General features: G+C 31.7%; 3 protein-coding genes across 12 annotated transcripts in view; 2 read left to right on the top strand and 1 right to left on the bottom strand.

Moving 5' to 3' along the window:
• Positions 1–36: 36 nt before the first annotated feature.
• LOC111423329 (MAP4K3-like protein hppy) lies at positions 37–11,070 on the top strand. 7 transcript variants are annotated; one of them, XM_023056572.2, is made up of 21 exons: positions 38–256; positions 321–378; positions 462–617; positions 880–1,112; positions 1,163–1,344; positions 1,400–1,481; positions 1,534–1,641; positions 3,633–3,759; positions 3,816–3,966; positions 4,111–4,161; positions 7,659–7,697; positions 7,948–7,986; positions 8,308–8,543; positions 8,595–8,758; positions 8,870–9,074; positions 9,138–9,406; positions 9,465–9,609; positions 9,674–9,898; positions 9,956–10,082; positions 10,134–10,246; positions 10,297–11,070. In XM_023056572.2, exons 1-20 carry the CDS (start codon positions 152–154, stop codon positions 10,231–10,233), a joined length of 2,802 nt encoding a protein of 933 aa, XP_022912340.2. In that variant the 5' UTR covers positions 38–151; the 3' UTR covers positions 10,234–10,246; positions 10,297–11,070. The 7 variants fall into 7 exon arrangements, with proteins under 7 accessions (XP_071050503.1, XP_022912340.2, XP_022912349.2 ...); XM_071194402.1 differs by having other exon boundaries at positions 37–256; positions 8,308–8,758; XM_023056581.2 differs by lacking the exon at positions 7,948–7,986.
• A 167-nt stretch (positions 11,071–11,237) lies between these two features.
• LOC111423274 (Ryanodine receptor) overlaps positions 11,238–27,236 on the top strand; it is a 50,712-nt gene continuing 34,713 nt past the window's right edge. For 2 of the 4 annotated variants that reach the window (XM_023056541.2, XM_023056556.2), the window contains exons 1-19: positions 11,238–11,336; positions 11,692–11,768; positions 11,839–11,943; positions 15,115–15,213; positions 16,394–16,471; positions 16,529–16,647; positions 19,432–19,501; positions 19,558–19,757; positions 19,811–20,165; positions 20,220–20,389; positions 20,442–20,928; positions 20,981–21,171; positions 21,226–21,518; positions 23,212–23,353; positions 23,405–23,824; positions 23,883–24,123; positions 24,178–24,331; positions 24,386–24,594; positions 24,672–24,771. In XM_023056541.2, the coding sequence (XP_022912309.2) occupies positions 11,715–11,768; positions 11,839–11,943; positions 15,115–15,213; positions 16,394–16,471; positions 16,529–16,647; positions 19,432–19,501; positions 19,558–19,757; positions 19,811–20,165; positions 20,220–20,389; positions 20,442–20,928; positions 20,981–21,171; positions 21,226–21,518; positions 23,212–23,353; positions 23,405–23,824; positions 23,883–24,123; positions 24,178–24,331; positions 24,386–24,594; positions 24,672–24,771 (3,487 nt within the window). In that variant the 5' untranslated portion in view covers positions 11,238–11,336; positions 11,692–11,714. Of the gene's footprint in view, positions 11,337–11,691; positions 11,769–11,838; positions 11,944–15,114; positions 15,214–15,523; positions 15,539–16,393; positions 16,472–16,528; positions 16,648–19,431; positions 19,502–19,557; positions 19,758–19,810; positions 20,166–20,219; positions 20,390–20,441; positions 20,929–20,980; positions 21,172–21,225; positions 21,519–23,211; positions 23,354–23,404; positions 23,825–23,882; positions 24,124–24,177; positions 24,332–24,385; positions 24,595–24,671; positions 24,772–27,236 lie in introns of all 4 variants that reach the window. The other 2 variants (XM_071194394.1, XM_023056548.2) reach the window with 2 other exon arrangements.
• Positions 21,962–23,093, bottom strand: LOC111423320 (cathepsin O-like). Its single transcript, XM_023056564.2, has one exon. The coding sequence runs from the start codon at positions 23,058–23,060 to the stop codon at positions 22,062–22,064; it is 999 nt and encodes a 332-aa protein (XP_022912332.1). The 5' UTR covers positions 23,061–23,093; the 3' UTR covers positions 21,962–22,061.

The raw sequence follows: 27,236 nt of genomic DNA on the forward strand, positions 1-27,236 counted from the left end.
TTGTCATGCGTCTTTGTAATGAAGTTAGCCCAACAAACTGAAACTAATATGGCCGACCGATAGGGACTGTCAAATTCACGTAAACATTTTTGTGCGGATGATCAAATCGAATTGATAAAATGTAAGGCGTGAAAACAAAGTTTTCATAACCATGGCCCAGGGGGTTTTGAGTTCGGACATTTCGAGGAGAAATCCTCAAGATGAATTCGAACTGATTCAAAGAATTGGGAGTGGAACTTATGGTGATGTTTATAAGGTAATCGGCCCATTGCGCTCTTTTTTTAAACAGTTTCGTTCATGTAATTACGTTTGTTTTGTAGGCTAAAAGACTGTCCACAAATGACCTAGCTGCTATTAAAGTGATTAAGTTAGAACCAGGTAGGTAAAGGTGAAATTATTGATGTAGACTATAGAAAGATTGTTGTGAACTTTCGATTTATTTTGGATCGTTATTTTAATAGGGGATGATTTTGGAATTATCCAACAAGAAATTTTAATGATGAGAGACTGTCAGCATCAAAATATTGTGGCTTATTATGGGAGCTATTTACGAAGGGATAAGTTATGGATTTGTATGGAATATTGTGGTGGAGGAAGTTTACAAGATATTTATCACAGTATGTTTTTTTGATAAGTATTAATTAAACATATTAAAATGAATTATTTTGATATAAATCGATATAGATTAACAAGATTATTTTTATTATCATGAAAAGATAATACAATGAATTATAACATTTTTTTTGGAATTTAATCAAGTTGTTAACTCTTAAAATATTTTAATATGCAATATTTACATCATAACTAAATAGTTAAACCATTTCATTAAAATTCCTATTTTATTGCTTCATTTAATTAATGAAACATTTTATTTTACAGTTACTGGGCCTTTAAATGAACAGCAAATAGCTTATATGTGTCGTGAAACTTTAGTAGGATTGTCGTATTTGCACTCTTTAGGGAAAATGCACCGTGATATTAAGGGTGCAAACATTTTATTGACTGAAACTGGGGACGTAAAATTAGCTGACTTTGGAGTATCCGCACAAATAACTGCTACAATAAATAAGAGGAAATCATTTATTGGTACACCGTATTGGATGGCGCCAGAGGTTAAATTAATTAAATTTATTTTATTACATTTAAATAATAAAATCGTTAGGTTGCTGCTGTTGAAAGAAAAGGTGGTTACAATCAACTTTGTGACATTTGGGCTATCGGGATAACCGCTATAGAATTGGCTGAGTTGCAACCTCCAATGTTTGATTTACACCCAATGAGGGCATTATTTTTAATGTCTAAAAGTGGTTTTAAACCACCAACGTTAAAAGACAAGGATAAATGGTAGGTTTGATTGCAAATTGATAAATAAATTGATGATTTTGAATTGTTAAAATAGGAGCCCGACGTTTCATAATTTCGTTAAAGTTGCTCTGACAAAAAATCCTAAAAAAAGGCCTACAGCAGAGAAGTTATTACAGGTACCTTTTTTCAATTGAAAAATTTTTCAATTTTTTAACCAATTACTTTTAGCACGCGTTTTTTAATGGAGATATGAATAAAAGACTTGCAACGGAATTGTTACAAAAAGTGAACAACCCATCACATATGTTTGCTGATCAAGAAGTTGATGAAGACGGTGTAAGTTTTTTTTACCATAAAATCACTTCCATTATACCTGTACCTGAGAGCTAAAGGGATGTAAGTCCAAAATGAGTTAGAATAGCCGAAAATGTGCGATTTTTAACTTCAAATAATAATAAATTGAAATAATTAATAATTCTCAAGCTTTTACCTCACATATAAAGCTTGAAAATGTCGTTATTTTTTAATATTAATAGTCGGTAAATATTTATTAATAACATATTTTTATTAAAAATCTTTATTTTTAAAAAATTATTAGACTTACTACATTTTGGGTCTAAAAAATGAAATGATTATTTGGACTTAAAACAAAAGAACTACAAACTTATTATAATTTTTTCTAGAACAAATTTGAAACTTCAAAACCTATTAATTTATTAATCATCATTCTCTTAAGCGTAGGGTAAATTGATATTCTTCAGGAACTCACTTAGGAAGGGTTAAAAAGATTTTCATATTTGGCTTTACTTATAGGTTTTCTAGAATGTCTTAATTGGGTCAAATTTTTCGGTATGTTTGAAGGTTTTTGATTGTTTCTATACAGGGCTGATTCAAAAAACCGCTGACAGACTTCTAAAGTAGATAATACACGAAAAATTAAGATGAATAGTCTTAATATACATGGGGTTGCAAATGCCTCCTTAACGAGATATAGCGGGTCAAAGTTTCTTTAAAATTAAACATTATCTGCAATGAAAAGCCTTTTTTTAAAAATATTGTCTACATCATTGCTAATTTTGTCAAACGAGCAGTATTTTTGTGTAAAGTGATCAACTGTCTATCAATTGGTCTCCTACAAAACTTTGATCAAAGCAATAGTTTTTGAGAAAAACACGTTTGTAGAAAATTTGTTAATCCAATCAGAAATTGTTGCTTTATACAAAGTTTTGTAAAAGACCAATTGATAGATAATTAATCTCAAATTTAGCAATGGTGTAAACAAAATTTTTACCCATGTATATTAAGACTTTCCTTAGAATTCTGTCAGCAGTTTTTGAATCACCTGTATAAATTAATGGAGACTAATGGAGACAAAGTACCTAATGTTTCTCGTCGAATTTGGAGCCAAACAACGATAATTTAAACTGTTCTCCTTCGTTACTTTTTTTTCTTAATATGAATGGTGCTGTTAATGTTGAGTAAAATGTACTAAAATTTTTAAATTCTAGACCCATAGAGAATACATTAAATAGGGTTTGTTAACAATTACGAATAAAATCAATCCAATCATTGCAAGTAAAAATTGTAAATGGTTTAGTTTTCTTTTTTGCACGTTCAATAATGCTATGCTGATAGTCTACTTCCATATGAGTATGGTTTCATAATCAAAATTTATGATTTATAACCTGAATGCTTGCATTTCATACATGTTCATTACAATCATCATCATCATATTTCGGTTTTGTCTGGCATAGTTGTCAGTCCAAAGTGTTAATGTTTCCATTTTTTGAGTCCTTGGGATTTCTATAAGTAGCTATTTAAAAAAACAGGAAGCCATTTTATTACCACCTCTTCCAGCTTTGGTTTCATTCCACATCATACACCAAGTGTTTTTAGTGCAAGGATTATGTATTGTGTAATTTAGGGTCTACAACTTTCGAAGATAAAAGCTCTCTGAATTGGTCAAAAAGGGAATAGGAAGGCACTTCGTTATTTACACTTTAATTTAGGTTTTGTGGTTAAATCACTTTCTATATCTGAGTCAGATGAGGAATACAACACTAATTTGACAAACGTTGCTTCATCATTAGTTTCCATGATGACCAGAGTAAACTGGATGTCAATAACTTTTCAATTATTTTTCAAAGCACACTACAATTTAATGTCTAGTTTCATTTTGGACTTACTAAACATTTTTCCTCATAATAAGATTTTTTAAAATAATGTTCTTATTCTTATTTCTTATTTGTTAATTTTTGTTAAAAGTGGACTTACACCCCTTTAGCTTTCAACTACAGATATAATAATAATAAAATCATTTTTAATAGTCAATTCCAAACGTTCCACAAAGAATTGCATCACGATTAACAGCTCGTCCTCGAACTTCAGTTGTAAGTCAAGCATTATCTGAAATTCAAAACCTAGATGACGTAAATAATACATTACACAGACCAGGTAAATAAAAAATTTTTTTTTTTAATTTTATTTATTTCATTATTGATTTTTATAAGGACCTTCGAACAATGGCACAGATGGAAACGTTAATAAAGCTTGGGATATAATGGACATAATGAACAACGTAAAAACAGTCCATCCTTGTGCAGAACATCAAAATCAAAAATATGGGATTGGTAACGCTTTCGATTCGCTCAATAGAGAAAAGTAAGTAAAATTTGACGGGCGAAACTCGACTATTTATTTTATTTCAATTATTTTGATTTGAATTTATTTCTAATTGAACTGTTTTTTGACTTAAATTGAAGTCTAAATTTCAAAATTTTATTTTTTTCGGTTAAAAATTAAAAGTGTTGATCGACGGACAATGACGGGCTCGCAAATTTTGAAAATGTCTCTAAGGTTAGACTGAGCAAAAATAAACTGAGTGAGTTTGTGAATGGGCGTGTGTGTTTGATGCGACATTTCAGTTTTTTTTAAGTGTTTTTATTTTAAATTTTGCTTATTTTTGGTTTTGACACAGTCATTCGAGATGTTTATTTAATAGGGGAGATACATTTAGATAAGCAAAAATAAATCCGTTTTCAAGATTTTTTTTTCATTAAGATGTAATCAGCTTCAAACATTTAGTTTATTCACTACTATTTACTGATGCCTTACACTATACAAATATATATTTATAATTGATGTAATATTGTACTTGTTTCCCTTCAAGTTAAGCCTATTTACTGATGAATTCCAGAAGGCGTCTACCCTCACTTTTCTGTTGAGTTGCTCTTCTTACCGCCCTCTGCTCTGATATCCTCTCCATGTGGCTAATTGGTATATCTCCGCGTTTGTGCGAATTCACCAAAAATCACCATTCCGAAAGGGGCCATAAATTTGCCTGAGAATTTTTCTTTCCTACGTGTTCTGGCATCTCTGGTCCTTCTTAGATAGTATTCATGTCTCGCAGGCGTACATAACTACTGAACGGAAGATTGCTCTATAAATACGCTTCTTTGTATTTTTATGCAGTAATTGTGACCTGAGCAGGTGCTGGAAGCTAAAGTATGCGCCGTTTCTAGTTTTGATTCTTTCCTCAATCTCCATTCTCATTGTTCTTTGTTAACAGGGATTCCAGATATTTAAATGATGACACGTTTTCTAAAGAGTATCCTCCGACAGTGAACGGCCACTGTATCCCAGTTCTTCATCTAGACATGAACATATATTTTGTCGTATTCTCGTCAATATGGAGGCCAATCGTCCTCGATTCTCGTTCCATTTATCGTAGACGATTTAAAAATGTTCCTCCGTATCGTATTCCAATACTTCTGATGACCCTTTCTAGTCAGGTTGAACGACGTATAGTTTCCGATATTTCTGGTGGTTTTTATGACCCTCAGAAACAGTAATGGCAGTAATTATCACCCCGGAAAAGTACCTGGACATGATTTATGATAGGCCTTTATAGCGAACTAGGTCCAGGAACGCACTTCTTTTTTTATTTAAGTTTAAATTCAACAAAATAAAACAGAAATGTAGTAAAGAATATAAATTTACTTATACTTAAATGATTTCACGAAAAAAAGCAAGTAATAATCAATAATACAAAAATTAAAATATATTTCGTATAGTTATTTTAGAATTAGTGTGAAAAGATAACAAATAAGAAGATAATAATAAATTATAATATAATTATAATCATAAATTGTTTATAAAATGTACTTTTTAGATAGATTTTATTTTTCAATTACTTAACATTTCTAACCGGCGATTGTCGTTAATGCAGGTTTCTTCATCAATGTCATAACAGTTGTTACTTTAAGCCCATTCTAAGTTGTCGTCATCAGAAGAATCATCAACAATAATAATAAAACGCTGTACATGTGGCGACACATACGAATCTTCGACATCTTTCACCACGACCACAATTCGGATAAAATATTGTTACATTGCTCACGAATTAAATCCACAACTTTGACACTTATCGTCGAGGTTGTATTATGTTTTCTTATGTTCCTCTTTAAGTTGCCCCAGATTAATTCTGTAGAATATAGGACGCAATGGTAAGGTGGCAGTCGTAATACTGTATGCCCTGCATTTTTTGCCATGTTGTCATACGTATTCGACCGTATTATTATTTTCATTAACTTTTTCTAATAATTTATCTCTAGTAGTTTTTCCTTCTGGCATGGCAATATTATTTTCTTTCGTATAATTTAAAATATACTCTTTCTTGTGCCTTTTTGATGGTTTGGGATTTTTAATGCGGGAGTGATAACGCATTATCGAGCACTACTACCGAATTTTGATTTAAATTTTTCAATAACTGGTTCTGAAACCAGCATTCAGACAATGCGTCTTTCGCATTTTGTGATGCATTTTTGTCGCATTTTTTGTGAAACCATTTTCTCCGCCTGCATGAAGAATAATCACACGCTTCCTTCTTGAATATGGAGTTGCCAGCGCAGATTTCTGCTTGCATCAGAAAGACCTTTTTGCAATACATCGTGAGTGTCATACCAAGTTACATCCAGATAAATTATGGTATTATATTATACAGGGCAAGGCATCCCATTGCCTGAGGCCGCTCACCTCAAGCTCTCTCGAGACTTTTCTTCTCATTTCCAACTATTTCATCCGTTGCCGTTTGTATTACCTTCTTCAAAACCGCCCACTCTCCGTTTATTCCGATTTTCTTCTGCTGTCTTTCTCCCAATCTCCTTTGCAATTCTCTCTCAAAGTCTTCCCTCGCCTTTTCATTCCTTCTTAATCTAGCCCTGTCAAATATTTTCATTCTTGGGTTTTTCTTCGTTTTGAGCTGTAATATTCTCTGTCGATATCTTTTCTAGGTCTGAATCTATACCAGCCCCTCTAAAACTGCATATATCGTCTATATCTGACCCGTATCTTGTATCCACCAGTATGTAGTCAATCTGATTTTTCGTGACTCTATCAGAAAGCCTTGTGAATGTCCTGGTGTAGGAAGTAGGTGCTTGATGAGATCATTCGCTTACTCACTACAAAAGTAAGTCGCACTTCATTATCGTTTGATTCCAAGTACAGGCTTTTTTTTCCTATCGTTTATCTGTAGATGTATCTTTGCGTTTAAGTCTCCCAGAATTATTTTTACATCGCGTGGTGGTGCGGCATCATAGCCTCGTTTCAAATCGTCATAGAATGTGTCCTTATCCTCATCCTGTATGTCCTCAGTTGGGACATACACATAAAGAAGTTTCTCGTTATGTTTTAACGTCCTGAAAAGGAGGGGCTATTACACCGGAAGTACTTAGAATTTCACTTTACTATTTAATTATCACGCTCTTAAAGAACATTTTTGTGAAAAACAATGTTTTGAGTATTTCAAAAATTTCAAATGTATTTCCCCTCTTAATAAAGAGAATTTATCAATTTTCCAATAACCTTTCATCAACCGTTTTTTTATTATCACAACAGATTTTATGTTTCATAATTTATAAGCGTTAAATTATTGTATTATTTATAACTTTGTAATTGAAATAATTAAATTGAATTGGTAAATTGGATAATTCTCAAAATCATTCATAATAAACATTTTAAAAAGTCATTACAATCCTACGCTGAGCCACAAAATAAATAAATACTTAACATTTTATCCGCATTAATCTTCATTAGCGATACTATTATATAATTAATTGAGTAATTAGTTAGCTTTCTTATTAATAAACTTATAAGACACATTCTATATTTCACGTTTAAGAATTTTTTTATCTCAATATAAAGAATGCGTATTATAAATTTATTTTAGTTTTCCGATAACAAAAATTCTTAATAAAAAAATAACAACGTTTTAAAACATTAAATCAAAAGAAATCAACCCCACAGTTTTAATTTCGTTTTACTCTCTAGTAATATTTATTTTAACTGTTATTTAGGAGTCTCTTGCAGTACATTGACGAAGAGTTAATGATGAGGTAATTTTTAGTTCATTTACACACGCACACTAACCAAAACCATCGCTTTGATTTTCATTATTTTATTCCGTTTATTTCGATTTTTTTGTACGTTTTTCTCATTATTATCTATTTAAATTCATATAATTTTTTTTTGCACATGCTTGTTTCGCCTGGGTGCTTGGTAAAGGGATTACAGCCAACGAATATCGTATAACTATTATTCGTGTATTCTTTTTACCATTACGTTCGTTTTTTTGATCATTTATAGGGGCACCTACAAATTTCAACCGGCGGAATATTCGCAACAGTAAGTTTTAACCTCATAAAATTGATAATAATAATAATAATTGATGTTCTGCCATTTCAATGTTTGGTTGCTTTAATATGCTTTGTATTAGCATATGGTGTGCATGCAAAATTTTAAATCTTTATATAATAAATAAATAAATGATTTGTTTTAATAAATTAAAATTTTTAAATGTAATCGAATTATTTCAAAATAAAGTCTTTGCTTTAGGAGAACAAAAAACAGCTAAACAAGCTTATTTGCATGGCACTTTAAAATCAGTTGTCGGTAGTTTCAGCTTTTGGCTTTTATAATTTGGATAACAACTAACCAAAATTCCAGAGCAACACTTCCGGTTCAAGATACAACTGAAGTGCAGCCGTATCCAACAAAGTGTGATTCGCACAAACTAGCTTCTAGTCCGCCGACTTCCGACGTCGGAGTCGCTGTTCATGGATCGCCAAGACGGCATTCTTCCGTTGATGAGATTTTTAATTTAGTTAATAATATGAGTGTGAGCAATGGACAACGACAGCGATCGCTTAGTGATAGCAGTCGAACTGATAACGCTGTTAATGGTAATATTATATTAATGATTTTCGATTTTTTAATTTACTTTCTTTACGAAGGTACTGAACGCGAACAAAATAACCATGATAATGGTGCCCCTGATTTGGTAGCGTGTCCTCCAGTTCCACCACGAAAGCATCGAAGGAGGCATACACCTCCTCGACCACCTAGTAATGGTTTACCACCCACTCCTAAGGTTCATATGGGTGCTTGCTTTTCAAAGGTAAAAAAAATCCTTTTAAAAAATACAACATTGTAAGAAAGGTTATTATAAAAGAAAGAAATATGAAATGAATGGAGATTGAACATAATCTATTACACTTCATATTTGTAGGTTTTTAATGGTTGTCCACTTCGAATACATTGTACCACTTCATGGATACACCCAGAAACAAACGATCAACACATATTAATAGGTGCAGAAGAAGGTATCTACAATTTAAATTTGAATGAATTGCACGAAACGTGCATTGACCAATTGTATAATAGGAGAACTGTATGGATGTATGTAATAAAAGACGTATTAATGACGTTATCAGGTAATTTTAACATCAATGCTGAATTAGAACTATTTTTTTCATGATTTCTTGTTTAATACAAAGGCAAAACACCCCAATTGTATAGACACGATCTTTTGGCGTTAGTTAATAAACAATCGCACAGATTCAGTTTGCACATGAATCGAATTCCAGAAAGATTGGTGCCGCGAAAATTTGCTTTAACCACTAAGGTACCGGATACAAGGGGTACACAAAAATGTTGCGTCGCTAGAAATCCGTATAACGGTTATAAATATTTGTGTGGGGCTACGAATTGCGGAATTTTTTTGATGCAATGGTACGATCCGCTTAATAAATTTATGTTGTTGAAGGTAAATAAAATCCGTTTGACTTCCTATTAACATTTTAGAGATTTAATTTTGTTTTTAGCACGTTGAATGCAGTTTACCAAACCCATTAAACGTTTTTGAAATGATCATCACACCAGAATTAGAATATCCAATTGTTTGTGTTGCGGTTAAAAAGGCTTATGAGATTAATAGGTTTAAATTAGATTTAATAAATATGAATTCAGGTAATAAATAATCGATAAAAAATAAAATTTGTAATTTTAAGATTAATTATTTTATTTTTTTTAGGTTCTAATTGGTTTCATTCCGACGAACTCCAAGATATGGATGGAACGGCAACCGTTGTGCCAAAACGCGAGAATTTGAGGATTGTTAGCGTACAACAAATTGAAAAGGATTCTATTTTAGTTTGTTATGATAATCTGGTGAAGATTTTAACGCGAACTGGTAGGCTTAGGGATAGTAGAAAACAGCTTTCCGAATTGGAATTTGATTTTAATATCGAAAGCATATGTAAGTTAATTTCGATACGAATCTACAAAGAATTTAAATGATTTTTGTTCCGCCCAGTGTGTTTACCTGATAGTGTATTAGCATTTCACAAACACGGCGTGCAAGGGAGATCTTTAAGAAACGGTGAAATTACGCAAGAAATTACAGACGTATCAAGAACTTATAAATTATTAGGATTCGAAAAGTACGTCTTTAAGAAATTAAAAGGAATTTTATAAATCAATTTATTTTTTAGAGTGGTTATGTTAGAAAGTAATTTATTACGCAACGGAACGTTAATTAACGAGGAAGGTCATGATTTATACATTTTGGCGGGACATGAAGCCAGTTATTAAAAAATAAAAAGCGGTATGTATGGAAGTTATGCATTAATTTGGTTTTTATTAATAACGTTGTAGGAAACGTACCTGGTCTTTGTGAATCTCGTCGCTTATTTCATTCGAAACATGAATTAATAAAAGCTATACAGAGCTCATCATTAGGATATTATTTGTTTTCGTAACTTATTGCTTAGAGTTAAGAGTATCCAGTATACAGAAATCTTATGTAAGACAAGTTGGAAAATATACCTCAAAATAGAGTTTAGACGAATGACGCAAAGTCAAATAAAAGTTTAAAAATTAAAATCGAGAGGAAAAAATTTAAACAAGTTATATGAAAAATGTTTATTAAAATGCAAATCATACAAATGAGTAATTTTTGTAATAGATGTTTTACCAAGTAATGTAAATAGTATGTATTTTTCTGGCACGTTTTCTCCTGATAGTCTTTTAATGTAAAAAAAAAATGGAAATTACGAGAAGGAAAGTTTTAGTCACCGTTTGTTCCCGTATTTCAACAATCTACGAATTTGTATATTCAAATAATAGATAGCGTTAAAATCTGTTTTTTAAGAGATTTCTGTATTTAACGAGAGATTTTTGATATAGTTAACAGCGTCTTTGGCTGTGTATTAATTTACATATGTAATAAATAGCTTATTTAAGATGTACATATTGTATATTTGTTCAATAAATACCAAAAAAAAACTTATTTAAATACATACGTTTGTAAGCTTTCATGTAACATTTAGTTCATTCACTTTTGTTAGCCTTCTGTTATACATTATGTTAATATTTCTCTTTTTTTTTCAGTTTAAACTATTTTATTATTAATAAAAATTAGCAAAATTTTTTAAGTGTTAATTTTCCTTTGTTTTCAGATCCTTTAATCCCATTGTTATGAGTAATACAATCAAATTTGGCAAGAAACTATAAAACCTGGTATCATTTTTAAAATCATTTAATAGAAGGAAACGGATTTTCTAATTTTATTTTCGCTGCTAAACTAAAAATAGTCCCCACTCAGCTCCTGAATATAAATAACTTCAGTACGGACCAACGAAATATCACTGCTGTGTGTGATTAGAGCTAATGCGTGCAAAAAAATCGAAATAAAGGTAAAAACGGCGTTTTATTTCTTTTTCATCTAATATCCATGTCTAAAAACTAACAATAATCATCGAACCCACAGCAAATTCGAATTATAATTTAAGATTATGGTATACCATTTTATAATTAAATTTAAAATGTTCGTCTAAATATCAATAATTGGACAGAAATCTTGAAAGGGCGTGAAATTTACAGTTAAGAAAGTGTGTCAAATGTAATCAATAGTTCTGTATAAGAAAAACATCACCGGTTGGCGAACGATACCGGCGCTAATGTGGTTGCCTAAATTTTTGTCGCAGTGTAATAAATGTTTATTTTTAAGGCACCGATGCAGTTCGTGTTGTAAATATTTTGAAATTTCAGGTGTTTGATAGAGAAGCCCCAAAATGGCAGAAGCCGAAGGGGGCTCAGAACAAGATGATGTTTCATTCTTGCGTACGGTAAGTTTATAAATTAATTAATCCAACTATATTTATTATTTTAATTAATTATTTCATGTTTTAATTACAGGAAGACATGGTATGTCTTTCATGTACGGCTACGGGTGAAAGGGTTTGTTTGGCAGCCGAAGGTTTTGGCAACAGACACTGTTTTCTAGAAAATATAGCTGACAAGGTAACTTTATTCATACTTCTAAGGCATGCTATAAGAATAATGATTTATGCACTTCAAATTCAATAATGTTACATTAGATTTTTTTTTTAATTAATTCAACAATTATACATAACCAATTTAACTCTATCAAGCAAACTCAAGCATATTAAGAACCTAAACCTTAAAAAGAAATTACATTCTTATATCAGTAAAGCTATTATATTTGATATATCAAAAAGACATGATATAACACTGGTATGGGTACCAGGGCATATAGAAGTGATTGGAAATGAAAAAGCTGATGAATTGGCGAGCAGGGGACTCCAGGTGGTGATTCACAGAGTAAAAATGTATGGAAAAGAATTGTACCAGCAAGACATTGATGACATAAACCATCAATAGGAACAAAAGTGGATTAGAAGCAGCTCAATTAAATGGATTAGATTAGATATGGTTCAAAAAAGTTCGCTTTGTATCACGCCAGTTTTATGCTCTCATTACTAGACTGAAAATAGGACATGCGCTATGCCCCACATATCTGTTTCAAATTGGAATTAAAGATACCCCACAATGCGAATGTGGCGAAGAAGGTGATTTAGACTGTATCTTTTTCGCCTATCCAAGATACTCTGATCAATGACAGAAAATATTTGCAGGTCTATTTATCCACCAGTTAATTAGTTTTAAATTAGTATTCATAATCTTACTTATTCTGATATCTAAAAATACGAAATTGTTATTGATAAAAACTATTTTTAACCAATCAGGTGTGGTATTTTTCCAGCTTAATGTGCTAAAGTACTCTTTTATATTAAAAATTTGAACCTACAAAGTATCTATTTGTAGACACCAATTTAGCCAAATTTACAGCAAAGCTTCATGAAACGTCTCAGATTCACAATGTTTCTTCTGTCAACTTCTGCCTTTAAGTATGAAGTATCCGCAACTAGAAGAGAGATCAGTAAGAAGAGAATCTCAACACTACTTTGTGTCAACGTAATTGAACGGATAGATTGATCTCTATCATCTCTGGAAAAAACTCAAAAACCTTGAATTTCATACTACAACTCTATAAGAGATATTGCTTTTTGCAAACATTTTCGATAATATCAAGACCAGAATGAAGTTCAAGAGTTAAAATATGAAATAAGCCACTTTGGATCATTAAGCAAAATGGAAGTTGCTTTGAAAGATGTTTTAATTTGCCATCTTCCATTAATTAAAATATGTCCACTTGAACATTGACATCTTCCATTGATATAAATTTCTCCCACTTCACAATCTGGAGTTGGCGTTTGACACCTTCCATTGATAAATTGTTGTCCAAACGGGCATTAACACTTTCCATTAATATAAACTTGGTCACCCTCACATCTTGGTGTAGGTGTTGAAGTCGCTTGACACTTTCTATTGATAAGTGTGTGCTCAAATTGGCACTCAACTTAAGTGGGATGACATTTTCCATTGATGTACTTTTACCCAATAGAGCATACGCATTATCAATTAACAACTTGATGACCTGGTAATTACAAAAGTGTCGGTGGAATTGGGCTCGTGTATCTAGTTTGACATCTACTATTAAATTCTTGACCAAATTAACATTAATGTATTTTAAGATGGAGAGGGTGTTGCAGTTTGTCACCTTCCATCAACAAATATGAATCCAAATTGATATTAACATCTTCCATTGATGTAAGATGATGTGATATTATTGACTTCCTTCACAGCTTGGAGCGGAAGTTGTTGTTAATTTACATTTTTCATTAACGAATATATATCCGCTTTGATATTGACACCTTCCATTGATGTAAATTTGGCCTCCTACGCAAGATGGTGCTGGTGTTGTTGTAATTTGGTACTTAGTTGTGATAGTTGTAGTCAACCAATTTTCTACATGCCCAATAATTGATCTTATTCCCGATATTACGTAGTTTGCTATTAACCACAGAGTTTTGCCAATGCCATAAGTTTGGATAATTTCAAATAAGTCATAGTGGAAAGCCAGCACATCTAAGAAAGAGGGAGATTTCGTTTTTTTCGATGGGCGACACCCTTAGCGAATATTTGCTAAATCTGTTTACTGAAACAGTCCACTTAGATACAATTTATTCCCAATGCAGTTCAATAAGTTGATGTAGTGTGAGCTGCGTAATATAGCAAGATAAAGACGAACTGTGTTAGGGGTTGCTCTTTTGATCGAGTTGTTGGGTAAGCGTTTAGTATCCAAGATTAATCTGGAACACGACTATCCTATCCTCTACTTAGTGGGCAAAGGACGCTATGCTAAAGAACTGTAGGTGTGATATACCTATGTCTACAACGTGGATAAGCTGTCAAAATCCATCAAAGTTCATCGACAAGGGAAGCAATAAACATTCTGATGATCTAATAACTCTTCCTAATGTACTCTCAGTGTAACAAAAGTACAATGAGGTTATTTTAATTTCATTTTATGATTTTATGATTATGAAATTTTATGATTTTATTGAAAGTCCCACGTTATGCTGCTAATTGGCAATAAGATGTAGCGAAGAGTCAAACTTGTTTTTGTTTGGGACAATTTCTATATTTCTGAACTGTGTCTAACAGGTGTGGTATCTCTCTATCTACCAGCTCATTTGAGATATATTTGATGTTATTTGAATATGTTACATCTGTAAGCATTCTACTGTGATAACGGCGGTGATGACTTTTTCTGTGATATATTTAAAGTAATTCAAGTTTCCGAGGGTCTTTTATATTTGTAAATATCGTAACACACAGGGACAGAAAGTTTTAAGAAGAGGGAACCGAAAGAAGAAGAATGTACGCAATACAACAAGAGTTCAGTAGAAACTCTCTAGCTGGAGCATGATATGAACAAAGAGTTCGAATTTCAAAACCCAACCGGATGTCAATAACAATAATAACCTATAAATCTTATTTGACATTTAACGAAAAGATAGGTTATGAATTAAGAAGTTAAGATATAATTATTCAAAAATTTTTTTCTTTCATATTTGGGTTTCATGTAATGACTTTAACATGTATTTGCAATATTGCCAAATATTTCTCACCCATAAATAAACTTGTAAACAGTTTGAAGCCAAGTTTGTCATAAACATCCACTTTAAATATTTCAATCCAAAATTATTTACCTGATTTATTTACTCTGTTGGTCAAAAAATCAATCAAATTTATTTTATTTTTCAGAATATACCTCCAGATTTATCACAATGCGTTTTTGTAATAGAACAAGCACTTTCCGTACGTGCCTTACAAGAATTGGTAACAGCCGCAGGGAACGAAACTGTAAGTTTATTTATTCAAGTAAATCAAAATGCCATCTTTTTAAATTGTAAATACTTACTATTTCTATTTGCTATCTGTCATTATAAAAGCCTATGAATACATTATTAAAGCTGATGGACTTTATTAAAGCGTAAACACATTACACGGCTAGAATTAACACGAGATCATTTTTAATTTTCATTTCTAAAATATCATTAAGATAAATTGAAATTTCTGCGATTTTATTTTCTTTTTTTTTTTGTTGCAACTATACAGTTTCTTTTTTCTTCTGTTGTTTATCGTATATCGTAAATTTCTTTTTGGATTTCAGGGTCAGGATAATGTAGTAAGTAAAGACGATGTCACCCGCGTCGCAATGTCGTACGAAATTTTCTTTTTTATTACATGGCAAAAAGCACCGATTAACACTTCTTAATTACGCATTTTGTGTTCTTAATCCGAATAACATTCGATTAGTTATAAACCGATATAGTACTTTTTCTTTGAAATTTCGGTAGATTAGAGATGTTTTTCTTACTGATACCAATTTGTAGTTTCGCAAACTTACACCGAATTTCCACAATCAAAATAAATTCTTAATTAAATTGTAATTTGCGTAGTAAATATATTTGTTTCAGGAGAATATTTAAAGTAATTTTTTTAATCATAAATTTTTTTTCATTATCAGCTGTGTATTAAACTCATCTTAATAGTAAAACATTTTATTATATCCTCTTAAACTACATTTTGAATTAATTAATTAATGTACATAATTAAATGGAAAAGAAAACAATGAGAAAACTTGGTTATAATACGATTAAAATTTGTTATAATTAATTCATATGATATAGTCGCTATTAACATCCCACGTAACAATATTAACAAAACGCTTAGCAGTCGCATCTGCTAAAAATAGCTAACACCAAAACTTATACAAATTGCTATATGTAGTGGTAGATATTTTGTTGTTAAACGCCGCGTGTTGTAAAGGATAACATCTTATTGTTATAGATTTCAGAAAAATATTACAGAAGATTTTATCTTTTTTATAGAGGGTGATCAAAAGTTGTTTGCCAAATGAAAATTCATTGTGAAAAAGGTTATTAAAGAATTAAAATTTTTTTACTGGTTGATGAACTACTTTTGAAATCTCTTATTTAACTAATTTTTTTTTAATCTAATTCTAATTTTATTTAAATAGGGTAAAGGTACAGGATCCGGCCATAGAACTTTGTTATACGGTAATGCTATTTTACTTCGACATCAAAACAGTGATATGGTATGTTATATAAATATTAACAAGTTGATTGTGGCTAAAACATTTTTTTTATTTTAGTATTTGGCGTGCTTATCAACTAGTTCAAGCAATGATAAATTAGCTTTTGATGTTGGTTTACAAGAACATAGTCAAGGTGAAGCTTGCTGGTGGACTGTTCACCCAGCAAGTAAACAAAGGTAACATATTTTAATTTTTTTTTGTAAATTTTTGGTAATCTTCATGACAATCTTCATCCATATACATTTCGTTTTGTCTTGCGTTTTTTTATGCCAATTTGGACGTCCCATTCCTTTAAGTCATTCTAAACTTAGGATATTCAACTATTTTATTGATATATACAGCAATTCTAAGAAGATACCAAATTCAGAAATGTCATCATAATCCATACTCGGCCATTTATCTCAGAAGGCTCTCATTCTATGATTCTGCTAAGTGGTACAAACGCACAAGCTGCGTTCTGTTGTTCTCAGCATAAGTATGGTACAGAAGGATATTGACAAGTTTGAAGTTATAGAGTTGCTTGTTTACCTTACAAAGAATTGTAATGAGTCCGTATATGGCCCTAATGTCCTTAATATAACTCTATATCCCTCCTTAATAATATTAAATACAATCGCCTTAATGACAACATCTATTAATATATGAAGACAATGAGCGAATGACCATGAGAATGTTTTTTTGGTATGCGTAGTAGAAAATATTAACAATACAAGATAATTTGTAAAAGTTGCAAATTTACTTCATCCAAAGTATATCCCTGCAGGAAAAAGTCTAGTAAAGTTAAATCTGGCGATTCTTTCGTGATAAAGACTCGACGCATAGTCGTGATTCAAGTATGAGGAAGATGTAAAGTAGACTGATGGAGATTTACTTAAACAATGTTGATGTGGTGATTTAGCCTTGATTCTATGTAGATTTTAAATTGAATTTTCTTGAATTAGACTTAATGAAGGCGTGTTATTAATTGATACATAGATACTGTGTTGATGCGGAAAGGATAGAGCCTCTGTACAGACTTGACATGTAGGCTTTATACGGAGTTGTTTCAATATAGAGTTGATGAAGACTTGATGCAGACATTATAGAAATTTATATTAGACTTGATGACGTCTTAATGCATCTATTAAATCATGAGATATATTGGAGATTTAATGCAAACTTCAAAGACTTGATGCAGGCTAAAGAACTACATATATGGAGATTTTATGTAATCTCAACCAAGTCTTGATATACTTCTAAATGTAGTGTTGATGCAAACAGGACATGATGGTTTTGATGTGTACATCATGAAGACAGACTTAACTAGACAGAAACATGACGAGCACTTGATGCAGAAATGATGCAGACTTTATACGAATCTTTCTCAATGCAAATTTGATGTAGACTTCATTCAGGCATTATGGAGATTTAAATTAGACTTGATGACGTTTTAATGCATCTCTCAAATCATGAGATATATTAGAGATTTAATGCAAACTTCAAAGACTTGATGCAGGCTAAATAAGAACTACATATATGGAGATTTTATGTAATCTCAACCAAGTCTTGATGTACTTCTAAATGTAGTGTTGATGCAAATAGGATATGATGGTTTAGATGTGTACATCATGCGAAGAGAGACTTAACTTGACAAAAAACATGACGAGTACTCGATGCAGAAATGATGTAGACTTTATACGAATCTTTCTCAATGCAAATTTGATGTAGACTTCATTCAGGCATTATGGAGATTTAAATTAGACTTGATGACGTTTTAATGCATCTCTCAAATCATGAGATATATTAGAGATTTAATGCAAACTTCAAAGACTTGATGCAGGCTAAATAAGAACTACATATATGGAGATTTTATGTAATCTCAACCAAGTCTTGATGTACTTCTAAATGTAGTGTTGATGCAAACAGGACATGATGGTTTTGATGTGTACATCATGAAGACAGACTTAACTAAACAGAAACATGACGAGCACTTGATGCAGAAATGATGCAGACTTTATACGAATCTTTCTCAATGCAAATTTGATGTAGACTTCATTCAGGTATTATGGAGATTTACATTAGACATGATGACGTTTTAATGCATCTCTGAAATCATGAGATATATTAGAAATTTAATGCAAACTTCAAAGACTTATTTAGCCTGCATCAAGGCTAAATAAGAACTACATTTATGGAGATTTTATGTAATCTCAACCAAGTTTTGATGTACTTCTAAATGTAGTGTTGATGCAGACAGGATATGGTGGTTTTCATGTGTACATTATGAAGACTTGCTTCTAGACAGTCTTAACTTGACAGAAACATGGCGAGGATTTCATGCAAAAATGATGCAGACTTTATACGAATCTTTCTCGATACAAATTTTTTGTAGACTTCATGCAGGCATTATGGAGATTTAAATTAGACTTGATGTCTTAAACCATTTATAAAATCATGAGGTATATTAGAGATTAAATGCAAATTGATGCAGACTTAATAAGCACTGTTTGGAAATTGTATGCAATATTGAATCTGATGATTTTGAACATCTATTAACCCTTTGATAGGGGCTATATACAAAAACGCATGAATAGTGCTTCCATAGGTAGTTCGGTACAAGGAAGATAGGTGTGTTGTTTTTGACATTCTTTTTGCTTATCAACTATAATCAAGAATTACACTGTATCGTACAGTTTTTATTCTTCTTTCTTCCACACAAAACAATGCCATCGTACACGTTATATTAGTTCTTCATCGACTTCTTCCAAACGCCGACGTTTATATCTAAATAAAAATTGTTTCACATCCAAAGATGCATCTAATCATCTCTGGAGAAATTTCCTTTTTAATTTTCCACATTTTCTTCATCACCAATCACTTCTTCGTGATACTCATCAAGAATTGTTGCTCCAGTTGTTCTAACTCTATTTGAGTAAGCTTTTTAATACCTTTTAATTTATCAATCTTTATTTTATTCATAGATCTGAAGGTGAAAAAGTACGAGTAGGAGACGATCTTATTTTAGTATCAGTAGCCACCGAACGATATTTGGTAAATATTCTTCATAATAACCCCAATTAAAACACTAAACAATTAAATTTTTAAAGCACACAACCAAAGAAAATGAAATATCAATCGTAAACGCCAGCTTCCACGTAACTCATTGGTCCGTCCAACCATACGGAACCGGAATCTCACGTATGAAGTACGTAGGTTTCGTATTTGGCGGAGATGTTCTTCGATTTTTCCACGGCGGTGATGAGTGTCTAACAATTCCATCGACATGGAGTCGAGATCCCACTCATAAGTAATACGATCTCTTTAATCCCCCTAAAACAACTAATTAATTTTTAAATTTAGCATCGTCGTTTACGAGGGAGGTAGCGTAATGTCTCAAGCGCGTTCTTTGTGGCGTTTAGAATTAGCCCGAACGAAATGGGCTGGAGGTTTTATAAATTGGTCGCATCCAATGCGGATTCGCCACATTACAACCGGTCGATATTTAGGTGTTAATGAGAATAACGAACTTATTTTAATGGCTAGAGATGAAGCTACGACAGCTTCAACCGCTTTTTGTTTACGGCAAGCTAAAGATGACCAAAAAATCGTTTTAGAAGATAAAGATTTAGAAGTAATTGGATTGCCTATTATTAAATATGGTGATTCGACTGTTATAGTACAACACACCGAATCGGGACTTTGGTTGTCTTATAAGGTTAATTTTATTTTGTTTGAAATGATTTAATATTAAAAAAATAAATTTTTTTAGTCGTATGAAACGAAGAAAAAAGGCGTTGGAAAAGTGGAAGAGAAACAAGCTGTACTTCATGAGGAAGGAAAAATGGATGATGGTTTAGATTTTAGTAGAAGTCAAGAGGAGGAATCAAGAACAGCTAGGGTTATTAGAAAATGTAGTTCTTTATTCACCCAATTTATAACGTAAGCTCTTTTGTAGACAAATCATAAATGATGTATTAATAAATATTTTTAGTGGTTTAGAAACATTACAAATGAACCGACGACACTCAATGTTCTTCCACACAGTAAATTTAAGCGAAATGGTGATGTGCTTGGAAGATTTAATTAATTACTTCGCCCAACCGGAAGAAGATATGGAACATGAAGAAAAACAAAATCGTTTTAGAGCTTTAAGAAACCGACAGGATCTGTTTCAAGAAGAAGGAATTTTAAATTTAATTTTGGAGGCAATCGACAAAATTAATGTCATCACTTCTCAAGGATTTGTTGCTGCACTTTCTGGAGATCAAAGCTGGGAGACTATTTCTGGTTATCTATATCAACTTTTAGCGGCTATCATTAAAGGGAACCATACAAATTGTGCTCAATTCGCCAATTCTAATCGTTTAAATTGGTTATTTTCTCGGCTGGGATCGCAGGCTTCTAGTGAAGGAACTGGAATGTTGGACGTATTACATTGCGTTCTTATTGATTCACCAGAAGCTTTAAATATGATGAAGGTAAAACACATTAAATTTATTTATTTTTGTGATGTTTAATAATTTATTTTAGGATGAACACATAAAAGTCATTATATCACTTTTGGAAAAACACGGAAGAGATCCTAAAGTTTTAGATGTTTTATGTTCACTTTGCGTTGGTAATGGTGTTGCTGTAAGAAGCTCGCAGAATAATATTTGCGACTTTTTACTCCCAGGGAAAAATTTATTATTGCAAACTCAACTTGTGGATCATGTTGCGAGGTAAATTTTTATCAAAATAATTTAAAAAATAAAATAAATAAATATTTTGTTTAGTGTACGCCCAAATATTTTTGTTGGACGCGTTGAAGGAAGCGCGATTTATCAAAAATGGTATTTTGAGGTAACTGTTGATCATTTGGAACAAACTACGCATATGATGCCTCATTTACGAATTGGTTGGGCGAATTCTAAGGGATATATTCCATATCCTGGAGGTGGCGAAAAATGGGGCGGAAATGGGGTTGGTGATGATCTTTATTCGTTTGGTTTTGATGGTTGTTATTTATGGACTGGGGGAAGATGTACGCAAGTTGTTTATGAAACGATGGAACCATTTATCAGAAAAAGTAAGTTGACTTAAAAGGTTAATTTTTCTTCCTTTGCTGATTATCTTCACTATTTTCATGTTTAGAAGGTTATTAAAGTAATCTTCTCAAGTACTCTTTATTTCCTTGATAATCCTTCTTGTTTAATCTTTACAGAGCTTTGTATGGGGTTTATATCTTTGACTTAATTATTTTATACAACCTGTGTTGTTATCCTTGAAGTCCTTTTCCATGTTCAAAAGTTTGTCATTTTCACAACTTTCCTTCTTTCGTCTACAGATTCTATCAGCGTCTCACCTCGTCTCCTTAAATGCTTCCTCTCTTTCTCGTGTGCATCTCTCTATATCTTCATTATACACGCTTCACTCCTATTTTGAATACTCTGTGAAACTAAAAAGTGATCATAATCACACAAAATTGGATTATTTCTTGTTTAGATTTATATTATTAGAATAATACAACCGTTTTGTTTTGTCTTAAACTGGCTTTATTATATCATTCAAATATTTTTTTATAAATTCATTAACACAGCCTTTGATGACAAAAATCTGTTTAAATAAAAATTCAAATAGAAATGCTAACAACTTTATTAGCAATACCACACATATTCTTCCCCATTACAATTTTTAAATAACCATTTTCTCCAAAATCGGTCCCCCAAGAATTCCGAACGATATAAAAAGGAATTGACCCACTAATATCGTACCCGACAATTTGTACGGCGTGATTCATAAGAAACGGCGATGAATCACAATGATATTGAATGATTCCACCTAAATAGTGTTGCCACGACCCTGCGTTAACAGCAGCACTTACAGGTCCAAAGTTGGCTAAATAATGTAGAATAATGTCTTCGTGGTTACCCAAAAATTCGCATTTAAAATTTTTTATGGTAACCCCGTCTTTTGTGGAATTAATTTTACACTCGCTTTTAAGGTAATTTAACGGGTACTCGATATCTTTCACAATTTTGAGATTGCTTTCAACTACTTCGTCAAGTAAAGTGCACATATCTCCACCTTTACAACCATTATTAGTTGTGGAACAATCAATCATTTGTTGAATACTTAACTTATCCAATTTACCATTTTTTATAGCTTCAAGAGATTCAACAGTTTCAATGGTGGTAAAAGCCCAACACCCACCGCAATTTTTTTGATTATAAACCGGCGATAAAACGTCCTTTTCACGCCAATCAACTTTTAGAGGGATTTCTTTTTTGTGTTTTTCCAACCAATCTTTAAATTTCGGTTGTTCCCCTTTTTTTATCATCAAGTTACTTACTAAAAATTCGATTGGTAATAAATCCGAATATTTTGTTACTCCGTAATAAGCCGAATCGGGATTATTCCTTTTTGAATTTAATTCCGCAATCATTTTCTTTGAGGTTACAAACACATTTAATCTTTTTTGGTACTCCGTTTCATTGTAAGTTTTGTTATATCTTGATAAATAAGCGTTGAAATCATCGATGTTAGAATCACTTAATGGAATTTTTATTGGAACACAAATTAGCAAAAATAATGAACAAAGAGGAAAAATTAATTTTGTGTTATTATCCATTTTGTTATTATGGATGTTAAGAGAGAAAAAACAAGATTGATATGAGGAAAGAGACGTTTTAAGTGATTAGAGCTTATCAGTTAATTAAAATATGCAGCATTACAAATTTATTATAAATATCGAATTAACTTAATTTTATTTTAATCTTTAGCTGATGTTATTGGATGCGCATTGGATTTAACAATACCTATGATATCATTTACTTTTAATGGAAAACCAGTTAAAGGAAGCTTCCGTGATTTTAATTTAGATGGAATGTTCTTCCCAGTAATTAGTTGTTCATCTAAACTAAGGTGATTAATTGTTAATTAAATAACTATTTTCTTTAAAAATTATTTTTTTAGTTGCCGATTTTTATTGGGTGGAGATCACGGTCGATTAAAATACATCCCCCCAGAAGAATTCTCTCCATTAGTTGAAAGTCTCCTTCCGCAACAAATTTTAAGCTTAGAACCGTGTTTCTACTTTGGAAATTTAAATAAGTGTGTATTGGCCGGTCCTCTTTTTGTAGAAGACGACACTGCTTTTGTGCCAAATCCCGTTGATACCTCGATGGTTACATTGCCGACTTACATAGAATCGATTAAGGATAAATTAGCCGAAAATATCCATGAAATGTGGGCGATGAATAAGATTGAAGCCGGTTGGCAATGGGGTGATATGAGGGATGATTTGAGACATATTCATCCTTGTCTCGTACCTTTTGATAAACTCCCGCCGGCAGAAAAAAGATATGATTCTCAATTAGCAGTTCAAACTTTAAAGTATGTTTTGATTAATAATAAAAATTTTTTATAAATTAATTTTTTAAATTAATTTTAGGACTATTTTGGCGTTAGGTTATTATATTTCAATGGATAAACCCCCATCTCGAATTAAAACAGTTCGTCTTCCCAACGAACCTTTCATGCAAGCGAATGGTTATAAACCAGCTCCTTTAGATCTTAGCGCAATTACATTAACTCCAAAAATGGAGGAATTAGTCGATCACTTAGCTGAAAACACCCATAATTTATGGGCTAAGGAAAGAATTCAACAAGGTTGGACTTATGGATTAAATGAGGTATGATCTAAATTTGCGCAATAATTCCCCTTTATTTATTTATTTATTTTTAAGGACGCTGATATGTATCGTAGTCCTCACTTAGTTCCTTACAACAAAGTTGATGAAGCCATCAAAAAAGCGAATAGAGATACAGCATCAGAAACTGTAAGAACTTTACTTGTTTATGGGTACAATTTAGATCCACCAACCGGTGAACAACACGAAGGTAACTCCTTAATTAATTTAAAATTTTATGATTAATTAAATTAAATCTTTTTAGCATTACTTGCTGAAGTAAGCAAATTACGATTACAATCATTCAGAACATATAGAGTAGAGAAAAATTATGCAGTTGGATCAGGAAAATGGTACTTTGAATTTGAAATACTCACCGCGGGCCCAATGAGGGTTGGATGGGCTAAGGCCGATTGTGCACCTGGACGAATGCTTGGTGCAGATGAAAATACATGGGCGTTTGATGGATACAACGTAAGTTAAACCAATAAAAATAAATCTAATCAGCGAAAATTAGAAACGTTTATTATTAAAGAGTATTATTAAAATAGACTAGAAAAATTCACGGCGGCTTGTCCGAAGTTTTCGGATTAAAATATGAAGTTGGAGACGTTATCGGGTGTTTTCTAGATCTTACTGATGGTGAAATTAGTAAGTTATATGAGTTTTTTCAACGTCTTCTTTAATTGTTGTCTCTATGGAATAGATGTGTAAGATATAAAACGAAATCAAACATTTTGTGGGATGAGTATGGCCCAAAAAAATCTAAACACTTCTTGTGTCCTGATTTCTCCTCCAAATCTTATATGTATAAGAATTAAAAGTTATTGTTGAAAGCAATGTGACAATATGTTGATGATCTAATCTAATTATGAGTAGCTGAATCACAAATAGTGTTGAAAGTAATGGAAGGCATGTTGCTAAAGATAGAATAAAGAGAGCAAATAAGTTGTGATAATAATAATATGCATTTGAGTCTATGCAAGGTAGGTAACTATAAAGATAGGTAAAGTATCAATTCTTAATGGAATCAACGCTAGAAGAGAATTAAATGGTTCTGATGATGAAATATACGCCAAAGATTTATTAGAAATATTATCTATAGGCTAGTCATAAAATAACTTTGAATCCAGCATCATTTCAAGATATATGGAAACTTGCGCGAATCGAGTTTCTTCGGGAAATTGCTGCATATGTCCCTTATCATTCATTCTTACCACATCATGCGTTGTTTATCTCTTTGAGACTGTTGTCGCTGGATTACATTTGTTTTGGATGACCTTGATAAATCTTGTAGACGAATTATTGCCTCATGAACGACGGCTTCCATATACAGGGTGGTTCAGTTTTTAATCAGGAAACTTTACTACAACGTAGTACTTTCCAAAATATATCTTTTGTTTTCGAGCTATGAGCTATCAAAGTTGAGCCAAAAATTTACATTTTATCTTTTATTTCGGGTATAAATAAACCGTAGAATTTGAAATGTTGTAAGTATTTACTACTGGTTAATACTTTATTTTCTACCATATCTTAAACATCCCTAACGCCCTCTAAGGGGATGAAATTCACAATCCCTTTGATTTTTTTATAACAACTTTTTAACACCATGGAATATTAACATAAAAAAATAATAGTGAAAAATCATTAATAATCATCAACAATTATTAGGATTTGCGGAAAAATGAAACTTACAAGTTCTCAAAGCCAACTTTTAGAATAATTTTAGCTAAACATGGCGGCACATACCGGTACATGGTACAACATTTTATTTTTTTACATGGAAACTATTAACTTTAAGGAAAATACTAAAGAGACAAAAAAGTACTATTAAAGAATGAGCTTTACAACCCATATTCTTTTATGTTAATATTCCACAGCGTTAAAAAGTTCTTATAAAAAAATCAAGGGGGTGGTGAATTTCATCCTCTTAGAGGGCGCTAGGGAAGTTTAATGTATGCTTGAAAATAAGATCTTGACCAGTAGTAAATACGTAGAAAGCCGAAATACAGCTCGAAAACAAACGAGTTGCGACCCTACGTTTATATAAGAAACTTGTATTATTTAGGCAAGTACTACGTCCTAGTAAAGTTTCCCGATTAAAAACTTAACCACCCGGTATATGTAGTGTTCATTGCTCAGGTCATTTCGCAAACTGGTTGTATTTGTTGTAATTATCAACATCTCGTACAAAATCCCTCTCATTTTTGACTCGTTTCGAGTCGTTAAGAACTCATCAGGCAATTCAATGGATTTTTCTGTGTCATGGCATCTAATGACGCCTTTTAATTAACGTTCAAGAGATTATATGACGCGTATAATGTGTTATACAGGTGTGTCAAATGTCTGGAATATAGCCAATAACTTCGCCATTTGTGGTTTTAAAGAAAAATGTTTCAAATAAAAGTTTCTTTATTAATTGTGGCACATTTTTTGGAGAAATTTGCTTGTTTGCATTGTTTTTGTTTCGTTGCTATGGCAACCAACATTATTATTTTAATTAAATAAATAAAGAATAAAAACCTCTTACTTGCTTTTATTATATTTTATTTGAAACTAGTTTCAAGGTACAACGATTATAAACAAAATTGTTACAAACATGTTAAAATGAACACAAATAATATATTTATATCTACTGAACTGATTTTCTAAATACTCACAGTCAAAATTTTACTATAAAAGTTTTCGAAACATCAATGAAATTATGTTAAAATCTAAAATACTCTATTTAAGATACTAAAACACATTAAAATTATGTCACTGCAAATAAATAAAACAGGTACTCTTCTGGAACGCGTTATACATGTTAAAACGACAAGACCAAAACAAGACAACACGTCCACAAATAAAAACTAGGGTTTCAACGTAAACAGAGGATTTCGAGAAGATTCATTTTAAAACTCTTCTCACATTTATGAAGTAATTTTGTTTCTTTATAGTTGATATTATGTCCTGTTTCCATATGATGTTTAAAAACATTTGAATATTATTGTTATTTCAAATGGAATGCATATGTTTTTTTTTGCATATTTTGATAGAGGATAAATTCCTCTACGCGATGAACATATCAAATCATATGGTTGTATAAAAAAAAATCGAGAAAAAAATGCGTCACA

Source organism: Onthophagus taurus, chromosome 1 (genome assembly GCF_036711975.1).
Source record: "Onthophagus taurus isolate NC chromosome 1, IU_Otau_3.0, whole genome shotgun sequence".
Taxonomy (NCBI): Eukaryota; Metazoa; Arthropoda; class Insecta; order Coleoptera; family Scarabaeidae; genus Onthophagus; species Onthophagus taurus.